This window comes from Enhydra lutris, unplaced genomic scaffold (assembly GCF_002288905.1).
Source record: "Enhydra lutris kenyoni isolate GAN:26980312 unplaced genomic scaffold, ASM228890v2 scaffoldscaffold16, whole genome shotgun sequence".
Lineage (NCBI taxonomy): Eukaryota > Metazoa > Chordata > Mammalia > Carnivora > Mustelidae > Enhydra > Enhydra lutris.
The window spans coordinates 33831424-33844178 of NW_019154100.1; the positions used below are offsets into that span (position 1 = coordinate 33831424).

General features: G+C 35.2%; 1 protein-coding gene across 1 annotated transcript in view; it reads right to left on the reverse strand.

The window, feature by feature from the left end:
• LOC111147366 (probable C-mannosyltransferase DPY19L2) overlaps positions 1-12755 on the reverse strand; it is an 85329-nt gene that overhangs the window by 46106 nt on the left and 26468 nt on the right. The window contains exon 10 of the mRNA XM_022503370.1: positions 751-828. Within this exon, the coding sequence (XP_022359078.1) occupies positions 751-828 (78 nt within the window). The remainder of the gene's footprint in view (positions 1-750; positions 829-12755) is intronic.

Genomic DNA, 12755 nt, shown 5'->3' on the forward strand with positions numbered 1-12755 from the left:
AATATCTGTTTTATTGTTATTAGATATATAGCATAATGCATACTTTGTCTACAGGCATAGTCATTTCTAATACAAACTTCATATGCATAAATAAGATTAACAAACAGATAGAGTCCAGCCAAATGATAATAGAATTTCAATACATGGATAGGTTCTAAGTTTTTCAATACCATAAATTATATATAGAATTTAATCTTATTTCTCTGATACTTGATATAAAGAAAACAGAAAAAAAGCCCTAGTGCTTCTATTGATTCAATAATGGAATGATATACTAAGAAAGACTTAGTCATGAGTATTAATTTTCTGATATTATTTTTGTTGGACTACTTGAGGATTTCCATCACTAACAAAGCTTTGTTTTATTTTCTTATCTAAAATATATGTATGTGTTTAGAAACTGAGATTTTAAAAAGTGCAAAAACAAAATTTACAGTGTCATATTAATGCAAAGTGCCAAAAGTCTCAGGTCTTGGGGAGAAAAAGCAATTTCAAGTGTAGTGACAATAATAAATAAAACATTAACATTTTAAAAAGTTTCACCAGAACATAAAACATCTGAATGTTATAGATCTGAATATGATAGGTATAGATATATAATAATGTAATCTATCCTTCTGGATAATATCAATACCATGTATATTAATTAAATACTACTTGCAAAGAGGTACCCCATAAAATAGTCAGTAATGTTTTACAAATCCTGAAATCTTATTTTAATATTTGACATTTGAATATTAAAAATGTTACCATGTTCATATAAATGATCTTCTGAAATTTGTTTGGCTCAATGTATCCCACAACATACATGGGAAATAATGAAGCTATCTGAAATAAAAATATTAAAAAAGCAAACATGAAAAAAAAGTAAAAAACAAACACTTCACTGTTCATAAGTAAATATAAGAGTTGCATTTATTTCCAATAATGATAGTCAAAATAATTTGAACCAACCTTATCATTAAGAACTAGAAAAGCTAGGGAAAAAATATTTCAAAACCTGTATGAAATCCACAGATTACTAACAAAGCAAAAAAGAATTAGGAAGTTAAAACCAGAGAAGAGATGAAAACATACAGTGATGAGCATGATATTTTAAGTTGCTTTTATCCCAGAAGTATCTGCCAATTCCCACAGAAGCAGTCTAATAGAGGCAGTTGAGAGATTTCAATGGACTCAGTACTCAGGACACACCAAGAATGTGATCTCAGCTAAGTCCCAAGCTTTGGTTTGGGCTGTTGTATGAGCCAGGGAGAACGAGAAATTAAACAGCCTTCAGACAGACTAAAGCCCTCCTTTGAATTAGCTCATTCTCTCACTGCATGTGATGATTCAAGGTTGCTAGTGCCTTTATTTGCCTACCAGAAGCAACTTTCAATCTTCTCTGGAAGAAGTTAATATCAACATAGTCCCAAATTAACTCTGTAATTATTCATGTACAATATCCAATACCACATCAAAACTAACCAGATAGAGGAGATAAGACATCATCACTATGACAATAGAAACAGATCCATAAAGAATCTACTTCATGGGTCCATAGATATTTTATGTAAAAAGTCAGATAGTAAATGTGTTATACTCTGTGGGCCATATACAGTCTCTGTTGTATATTCTTCTTCTATTTTTTTAAACAACACTTTAAAAATGCAAAAACAGGGGCGCCTGGGTGGCTCAGTGGGTTGAGCCGCTGCCTTCGGCTCGGGTCATGATCCCAGGTCCTGGGTTCGAGCCCCACATTGGGCTTTCTGCTCAGCAGGGAGCCTGCTTCCTCCTCTCTCTCTGCCTGCCTCTCTGCTTACTTGTGATTTCTCTCTGTCAAATAAATAAATAAAATCTTTTAAAAAAATAAATAAATAAAAATGCAAAAACAGCTCTTTTCTTGAAAACTACTCAGAAACATGTTTGGCATCATCAGACATAGACTATCCCTTTGATATGTGCAAAGAAATAACAGATAATACTGAAAATTCCCGGAGAATATTGGAAGCCATAATAGAAAGTGAAATGTGTAACTAAATATTACAATAATCACTATTAAGAAGTCAGAGATGGATTTAAAAAACAAATTGAACAGAATCAAACAAAGAAGTGATAAATTGGAAGGTAGAAGAAAACATTTAGAAAAAAGTATAAAATGACAGAAATGAAAAATATATGAAAGAACATAATAGATACAGAACATATAGTGTAAAGATCTAATATATTTTACTGTATATCTCAGGATGGGATGAAGGAATGAAATAAAAGCTATATTTAAAGAGATTGTATCTGAGAAGTTCCCAACATTTGTAGAAGAAATCAAACACTAATTCATAAAATATTACAAATCCCCAAGAAGGGATAAATTAAAAAACAAACAAAAACTTGACCACACTTAGGCATATCATGGTAAAAACTGCTCAAAATCAAAGACAAAAAGAAAACTCTAAAAAAGCTGGATACTAGCTGACTTTAAGACTTCCCCAAAACTGCAGTAATCAAGACAACACAGTATTGGAAAAATAATAGACAAATTAAACAATGCACTAAAACAGAAAGCCCAGAAACAGATCCACACAACTACAGGCAACTAAATTTTTGACAAAGGAGCAAAGGTAATTAAATGGAGAAATGACAGTCTTTCCAAGAAATGGGCTGGAAGACTTGGATATCCATCCACAAAAGATGAACCTAGACCTAGACCTTACACCTTTCCAAAAAAAATTAACTCAAAATGGGTCTTAGACCTAAATTTAAAACACCAACTATAAAACTTCTAAAAGATAACATAAGGAGAAAACCTAGATGACCTTATTTGATAATGAGTTTTTAGATATAAAATCAGAAGCATGACCCATGAAAAAAAATTAGTAAATTGGACATTCTTAAAATTAAAAACCTCAGTTCTGTAAAAGACGCTATTAAGAAAATTAAAAGACAAGGAAGAAACTGTGAGAAAATCTTTGCAAAGCTCATATCTGATAAAGGTCTGGTATGCAAAATATACCAAGAATCCTTAAAACTCAGAAATCAGAAAATAGCCCAATTTAAAAATGGGCAAAAGGGGGCGCCTGGGTGGTTCAGTGGGTTGAGGCCTCTGCTTTTGGCTCAGGTCGTTGTCCCAGGGTCCTGGGATCGAGCCCCACATCGGGCTCCCCGCTTGGCGGGGATCCTGCTTCCCTTCCTCTCTCTCTGCCTGCCTCTCTGCCTACTTGTGGTCTCTGTCTGTCAAATAAATAAATAAATAAAAATCTTTTAAAAAAAAATAAATAAAATAGAAAAATTTTTAAAAATGGGCAAAAGATCTGAACAAATACCTTACCCAAAGAATATATACAGACAGCAAATAACCACATGTAAAGCTGGTAAATGTAATATTCCATTAGGCCACTGTATATTAAAGTAACAAGGACAATCTTCTACATACCTACTACAATGGTTGAAATCCAAAAACCTGATAAAATTGGCAATTTTCTTTTTTTAAAGATTTTATTTATTTGTCAGAGAGAGAGAGGGAGAGAGAGCGAGCACAGGCAGACAGAATGGCAGGCAGAGGCAGAGGGAGAAGCAGGCTCTCTGCCGAGCAAGGAGCCCGATGTGGGACTCGATCTCAGGACGCTGGGATCATGACCTGAGCCGAAGGCAGCTGCTTAACCAACTGAGCCACCCAGGCGTCCCTAAAATTGGCAATTTTTTATAAAATTAAACGTAGCCTTACAATACAATCCGCCAATCACACTCCTGGGTATTTACCCACTTGAGTTAAAATCTTACATGCATGCAAAACCTGCAAACAAATGTTTATAGAATCACCGAAGACTAGAAGCAACCATGATGTCCTTCAAGAGGTGAATGGGTAAACAAATTGTGGTATATCCGTACAATGAAATATTACTCAGCAGTATAAAAAAATGAGCTATCCAAAGTCGTGAAAAGACATGCATATTGCTAAATGAAAGAAGCCAGGGTGGAAAGGCAATATGCTCTATGATTCCAAGTACCCAAGATTTTATTTGGGTTACATTTTATTAAATTGAAGGTTGCAAAGCTCTACCGCTAATTACAGTATTACCATTTCTTTTATTTTAGAAGACTGCATTCATAGTCATTATTATGACTGGGCCCAGGAATTCTTTTGTTTGGGCCTTCGGAGAGAAAAGTCCCATGCAATTTAACATTCAGTAGTAATGAAGTTAGGGGTTCACTGTACAGTTCAAAAATTTTTTAAGTACAGAAACAATGAGTAATTCACCCAAGAATCCCAAGGAGATGTTTGTTTTAAACAGCTGAAGATGGTAATACTTTGAAGTAATAATCAATTTACCTGAATATAGTTTTCCAGGGCTTTGCTTATACCTTAGTTGCTTGGAGTTTAAAACAGTTTTTTTCTTAAAAACAGTGCTATAAATTCAAATTCCTTCAATGGATACTAGAGTACCAATGGTATCTCCACCCTAAGGGAACTAACTTGCTCGTGGTAGGGAAAAATAGGCAAGGACAAACCGCTCAGCAAACCTCTCTTCAACACATTATCAAGTGCCTCATAAAACAAGCTCAGCACACCAAGAAGCTACCATCAAATCTCAGAGTCAGAGAAGGCATAAATTGTTACAAGATCAATAGATCAGCTACCCAGAATTTGGAAGTTTAGGGCTAAAATCTTACTCTCAAACCTTTTGTCATTTCTTGTTCTCTCAGCCTAAATATCCCACTACCCACTTCCTCTCCCCAAAATAGACAAGGTAGGTTTAAGTGGCTCCAGGTAATATTCTAGGTAATGGAACCCTTTTTATTATGAATTTATTATGAATAAATAATTATTTACTAGAATCTCTACCAAGGACTCTCCTATTACTCTCCCCCCCCCAGGATTTATTAAGATATAATTGACTTCTAACAACATATAAGTTGAAGGAGTACACATATTGATTGGATACACTTATCTATTACAATGTGATTACCACTGCAGTGTTAGCTGAAACCATTATGCCACAAAACTCTTTTCATTTTAGCAATAAGAACATTTAAGATCTACTCTCCTAGCAACTTTCAAGTACATAAAAAAATAGTAAACTATAATCACTTCACTGTGCATTAGATCCCTAAAACTCATCTTCTTTTTTCTTTTCTTTCTTTTTTAAGCTCCACACCCAGCATGGAACCCAAAGCAGGGCTTGAACTCACAACCCTGAGATCAAGACCTGACCTGAGATAAAGACACTTAACCAAATGAGCAACACAGGTGCCCCCATTCATCTAATCGCAAAAGCATACTCTTTGGCCAGTAGCTTCCTATTTCCCAACCTCCACCCCCACACACTGGTAACCATCATTCAAGTCTGTTTCTGCTAGTTTGGCTTTTTTAGTTTCCACATATAAGTGATATGATACAGTATTTATCTTTTTCTGCCTGACTTATTTCACTTAGAACAAAGGCCTCAACGTCCATCTACATTGTCAAAGCTGGCAGGATTTCCTTCTCTCGTATAGCAGAATATTCCATTGTGTTTATGTTTATGTGTATGTGAGATATATATGTCCCATTTTCTTTATGCATTTATTTGTTGACACTTAGTTGTTTCCACACCTTGGCTAGTGTGAACAATGCTGCAATAAACATGGAAGTGCAAATATCTCTTTGATATTCTGTTTTCATTTCTTTTGGATATATACACTTAAGAATGGAATTGCTAGATCATATGATAGTTCTATCTTTAATTTTATAAGGAACTTCCCATAGTCTTTTCCAGAGTGGCTGGCCAATTTAAATTCACACCAACAAAACAGAAGGGTTCACTCCCTTCCTATTACATCCTCTCCAACACTCATTATCTCTTATCTTCTTAATGATATTAATCCCTTATAAGATACACAGATAAATAAGATTGGATCCAATTTAAAAGCTTCTGGACAGCAAAGGACACAATCAACAGAGTAAAAACGCAATGTACAGAATGGGAGAAAATATTTGCAAAACATATATCTGATAAGAGCTTAATATCCAAAATATATCAAAGAACTCATAATACTCTAGGGAAAGACAACTTTATTAAAAAATGGGCAAAGGACTTGAACAGGTATTTATCCACCAAAGATATGCAAACAGCTAACAGATATTCTCAATTTCATTAATTATCAGTGAAATACAAATCAAAACCACAATGATAACAATGTTTATTCTTCCAACCCATGTGCATGGAATGTTTTTCCATCTTTTTGTGTCTTCTTCTATTTCTTTCATGAGTGTCTGTAGGTCCTCTAGTATAGATCCTTTACCTCTTTGGTTAGGTTTATTCCAAGGTATCTTATGGTTTTTGGTGCTATAGTAAATAAAATCGATTCTCTAATTTCCCTTTCTATAGTTTCATTGTTAGTGTATAAGAAAGCAACTGATTTCTGTGCATTGATTTTGTATCCTGCCACATTACTGAATTGCTCTATGAGTTCTAGTAATTTGGGGGTGGAGTCTTTTGGGTTTTCTATATAAAGCATCATGTCATCTGCAAAGAGAGAGAGTTTGACTTCTTCTTTGCCAATTTGAATGCCTTTATTTCTCTTTGTTGTCTGACTGCTGTGCTAGAAGTGCTAGGACTCCTAGTTGAACAATGGTGGCAAGAGTGGGCATCCTTGTCGTGTTCCTGATCTCAATGGGAAGACTCTCAGCTTTTCCCCATTAAGAATGATATTCACAGGGCGCCTGGGTGGCTCAGTGGATTAAAGCCTCTGCCTTCGGCTCAGGTCATGATCCCAGGGTCCTGCGATCAATCCCGCATCAGGCTCTCTGCTCAGCAGGGAGCCTGCTTCTCCCTCTCTCTCTCTGCCTGACTCTATGCTTACTTGTGATCTCTGCCAAATAAAATAAAAATCTTAAAAAAAAAAATGATATTCACTGTGGGTTTTTCATAGACGGATTCCGTGAGGTTGAGGAACATTCCCTCTATCCCTATAATCTGAAGAGTTTTAATCAGGAAAGGATGCTGTATCTTGTCAAATACTTTTTCTGAGAGGACCATGTGGTTCTTCTCTCTTCTCTTATTGATTTGTTCTATCACATTGTTAAAATGTCTATACCACCCAGAGCAATCTATACTTTCAATGCCATCCTGATCCAAATACCACAAGCATTTTTCAAAGAGCTGGAACAAATAATCCTAAAATTTGTATGGAACCAGAAAAGACCCTGAATCACTAAGGAAATGTTGAAAAAGAAAAACAAAGTTGGGGGTATCACGTTGCCTGATTTCAAGCTTTATTACAAAGCTGTGATCACCAAGGCAGCATGGTACTGGCATAAAAATAGACACACAGACTAGTGGAACAGAGTAGAGAACCCAGATATGGACCCTCAAAACTCTATGGTCAAATAATCTTTGACAAAGCAGGAAAAAATACCAGTGGAAAAAAGACTGTCTCTTCAATAAATGGTGCTGGGAAAATTGGACAACTATGTATAGAAGATAGAAACTCGACCATTCCTTTACACCATACACAAAAGTTAAACTCAAAATGGATGAAAGACTTCAACGTGAGACAGGAATTCATCAAAATCCTAGAGGAGAACATAGGCAGCAACTTCTTCAACATCGGCCACAACAACTTCTTTCAAGACATGTCTCCAAAGGCAAAGGAAACAAATGCGAAAATGAACTTTTTGGACTTCATCAAGATAAAACGTTTCTGCACAGCAAAGGAAACATTCAACAAAACAAAGAGGCAGCCCACAGAATGGGAGAAGATATTCGCAAATGACACTACAGACAAAGGGCTGATACCCAAGATCTGTAAAGAATTCCTCAAACTCAACACCCAAAAAAACAGATAATCATGTCAAAAAATGGGCAGAAGGCATGAAAAGACACTTCTCCAATGAAGACACACAAATGGCTAGCAGACACATGAAAAATGTTCATCATTATTAGCCATCAGGGGAATTAAAATCAAAACCACATTGAGATACCACCTTACACCAGTTAGAATGGCCAAAATTAACAAGACAGGAAGCAACAAATTTTGGAGGGGATGTGGAGAAAGATGAACCTTCTTACACTGTTGGTGGGAATGCAATTTGGTACAGTCACTTTAGAAAACAGTGTGGAGATTCCTCAAAAAATTAACAGTAGAGCTACCCTATGACCCTGCAATTGCACTACTGAGTATTTACCCCAAAGATACAGATGTAGTGAAAAGAAGGGCCATATGTACCCCAGTGTTCAATAGCCACAATTGCCAACTGCAGAAAAAGCCAAGATGCCCTTCAAAAGACGAATGGATAAAGAAGACATGGTCCGTATATACAATGGAATATTATGCCTCACCAGAAAGTATGAATACCCAACTTTTGTATCAACATGGATGGGACTGGAGGAGATTATCCTGAGTGAAGTAAGTCAAGCAAGGAAAGTCAATTATCATATGGTTTCACTTACTTGTGGAACATAAGGAATAACATGAAGAACATTAGAAGAAGGAATGGAAAAGTGAACTGGGGGAAATTGGAGGGAGAGATGAACCATGAGACACTGTGGACGTTGAGAAACAAACTGAGGGTTTTAGAGGGGAGGGACTGGGGAGGACGGGTGAGCCTGGTGGTGGGTATTATGGGGGGCACGTACTACATGGAGCACTGGGTGTGATACATAAACAATGAATCTTGGAACACTGAAAAAATAAAACTAAAAAAAAATACAACACAATGCTGTGTTATCTCATACTCATTAGGATGGCTATTATCACAAAAACAAGCAACAATTAATAATGAAGGTGTGGAAGAAAGGGAATTCTTTCACACAGCTGTTGCATATGCAAAACTGTGCAGCCACTATGGAAAACAGTATTAAGGTTCCTCAAAAAATTCAAAACAGGGCACCTGGGTGGTTCAGTTGGTTAAGCGTCTGCTTGGCTCAGGTCATGATCCCAGGGTCCTGGGATCAAGTCCCACATCAAGATCCCTGTTCAGTGGGGAGTCTGCTTCTCCCTCTACCCTTCCCACCCTGCTGTGATCTCTTTCTTTCTCTCTCACTCAAATAAATAAATAAATAATCTTTTTAAAAAAATTTCTGTAAGAAAAATTAAATAGAACTATCCTATAATCCAGGAATCTCATTTCCTAGGTATTTAATTCATTCCTACGTATTTAATTTTAAGAAATGAAAATAGAGTCTTGAAGAGATTAGCATTCTTATGTTTACTGTAGCACTACTCGTGTATCCAAGGTGCGGAAATAACCTAAGTCACACTCAGTGAATAAATGGATTAAAAATGTGTCATACACATACAATGGCCTATCATTAGCCTTAAAAAAGAGCTAAATCCTGTAATATGGAACTATATGAATGAGGCATTACGTTAAGTGAAATAAACTAGTTATAGGACAAATACTGCATGATTCCACTTTATGAGGTATCTAGAATAACCAAACTCACAGAAGCACAGAATAGAATAGTGATAGCCAGGGCTGGGTGGAGAGGAAGAAATGGGAAGTTGCTGCTAATCAATACATTTACAATTTCAGTTATGCAGTATCAGTAAACTCTAGAGGTAAGTTGCGCAACACTGTGCTTGTAGATAACAATACTGTACTCTACCAGCACTGACAAGTCTGTGAGGGGCGGATGTCTCAAGTTAAGTGTTCTTACTACACACACAAAGATGCACTTAAAAAATTTTAAGACACATTACATAAAAATAAAAAGAATGTTTAACAATTGTGGACATAATATTGATCAAAATATTTAAAGTAATAATTTGCAGAACTAAAAGTAGACATCAACAGATCATTGGTAAAGTTGAAAATTTTAAGACACTCCTCCTCTAGTAGGTGAAATAAACAAAAATAGTAGATATATAAAAAATTTAATAGCAAAATTAACATATTTTGCCTAATTAACACATGTAGGACTATATACCTAAAAATACAAAATACTCAATCTTCTAAAATGCAACAAAAATAGAAAATTGAATGTACTCTGTTATCTAATTGCTTTCTATATATGGAAACAAATCTAATGAAACATCTGTAAGATTTCTAAAAATCTATGTAACATTATTGAAAGAAATTAAGCAAGAACTAAATAAATAGATATATATCATTTTAATGGCCAGAAGACAAACAATTTTAAAGATCTAAAAAAAACTCAAAAAGATTTTTTTTACTGAAATGATACTTTTCTTCAAAATGAAAAGGAAAAGAATATGTATGGAACCTCCTAAGATTTCATCTAAATTTGGGGGGTGGAGGAGAAACAAGTCTAGAACACAGGTTTTAAGAGACATCAGGAGAAAAAAATGCAATTGCTTACTGCTTGTCTCCTATTGAATACAACTCATTTAATAGAATAGTTGCAGTTTGTTAAAAGGAAGTTCGTAAATTCACCTTGAGAAGAAAATTAATCTTGACGCTAATCATGAAAAACGTGTCATATAGGTACTTAGAAAGCAATTAGATAACACAGTGTACTCAGTTAATTATAGTTTTATAGTTTCACAAAAAAGTACAGAAATATTCTTCAAATGCATATTTATTTTATTAATGCTGCACGAAAGCTGAAGGCATTTTAGCAAGGAAGTAAGGTAATTTAGTCAAGTGTATAACTTTCAATAGAGAAGAGTTCAAAGGCCTTAGAGCTGCAACAAAAAATAAATTGGAAAATGCTGGAGCTTTGCAATTGGACAGAACTTGATTTTAATTTAATCTTTAAGTCTTTGTGTCTTTATCTGTAATATCAGTCTGAATGGACTCCTTGAGGATTAAATGAAATAAACTCTAATACTGAAGTAGAGCATATGTTAGTTTCCTTTTCTTTCCTCTCATAGACCAATATTGTTACGATATCTAAGTCTAGACCACTGCCCTTAAGAATCACAAATAAGGGGTGCCTGGGTGGCTCAGTGGGTTAAGCCGCTGCCTTCGGCTCAGGTCATGATCTCAGGGTCCTGGGATCGAGTCCCGCATCGGGCTCTCTGCTCAGCAGGGAGCCTGCTTCCCTCCCTCTCTCTCTGCCTGCCTCTCTGTCTACTTGTGATCTCTCTCTGTCAAAATAAATAAAATCTTTAAAAAAAAAAAAAAAGAATCACAAATAAGCTCTGGTTAAGAGAAACATTCATGGGTGAAAATTCTGCTCAGTTGCTGAAATGTTACTTGAATTACTGGTTGAAAAGAGAGCCCTCTCATTTAGATACAAGTAAGAGTCAAATTCTGCTGTGAAACTGTAGAAAATGGATTTTTCTTCTTCCCTCCAGATGAAGGTTTCAACATGCTCTTGCAAATATTAGCCTCAAGGTGAGTAGGTCTGAGGGTGGGTGAATTTTTTTTTCCCAGAAAACAGAAAAGAGTTTTCAATCAGTTCAGGTCTTGGACCAATTTTGTTCCTGAAATCAGAGATGATGGCATTGTGCATTGAAAACATAAAATTGAAACTGAACTAAAAACTTTCTGTATGCTAATTTTTGATTCCCTGTTACTTATACATAGAATTTAACAGAGATGGACCGTGAAGACATTATGCTAAGTGAGGTAAGTCAGACAGAGAAAGACAAATACTATGGTATCACTTACATGTGGAATCTTAAAAAGCCTAACTTGTAGAAACGAAGAGTAGAATTGTGGCTATGAGGGGCTGAGGGGTGAGGGAATACAACAGACATTGGACAGAGGGTCCAATTTGCAACTAGAAGATGGATAAGTTCTAGATATCTAACACAGAGCACAGTGATTATATTCAATGCTGTATTATACACTTCAAAGTTACTTAGAGACTAATTTTAAATGCTCTCACCACAAAAAAGATATAAGAGTTATGTGGCCTAATAGATATATTTAACACTAAGGTGGTAATCATATTGAAATATAATAATGTATCAAATCAACATATTGCATACTTTAAACATACAAAATATTGTTTGTCAATTACATCTCAATAATTAAAGAAAAAAAACAAAAAAGAAAACTAAAAGCCTAGCACATCTTTTGAATGGAGAGAAAATCATTAAAGCAATATCAAAATTATCCAAACAGCTACTTAAACTGTCTCATTAGAACCAGTGGATTAATAAATGTGCTTGCAAGGAAGTGACGCACATTAGAAATCTATGTTGGCATGAGCAAATAATGGAAACCACAGACTTTCCGTGTTACAACCTGGAAGGGCCAACTATAAGGAAGTAAAGCAGAGAGAATACTTTAAACATGCAGCACCAATTAAGTTGAGTTTATAGTTTAATTTTTGTAACTAACCAGCAGCACAAGCCTTCTTGGCACAATTTCTCACTGCCAATAGAGAACATTATTATTATCAGTGTTGGTTAGTTAGGTGGAAAGGAGTTCTAACATAAAATTGGATATCATGAAATTTCATCAAAATTTTACTACTTTCCTAGCTCAGTTTCTTGCCATTAGCTACTTAGTTGTTTTGGGGAAACAGGATATGGCCTCAAATTCACCCAAGTAATGTCATGATTGAAGCTCTGAGAAATGGTGTCCATAAAGACCCTATTCTTCAGACAAAAGAACCAACAGTTAGCTAGATTAGAAGCAGATACCCTTTACCATGAAGAGCAGGCTTCGCCCTTATCATGTTGTGTAACTTGACATCCAAAATGATTCCTAAGATAAAAGGAAGATCTACAGGCAAATATATAGAGATCATCTCAAATACACACAAGAAAAACTTTGAATTAAAGTAACAGGAAAAAGTCTTTTGCAGGTTGATCATTAAGATCTGCCTAGATAAACCAATACATTAATAGAATGTAGATTTATATAATTTTTTTAAAAA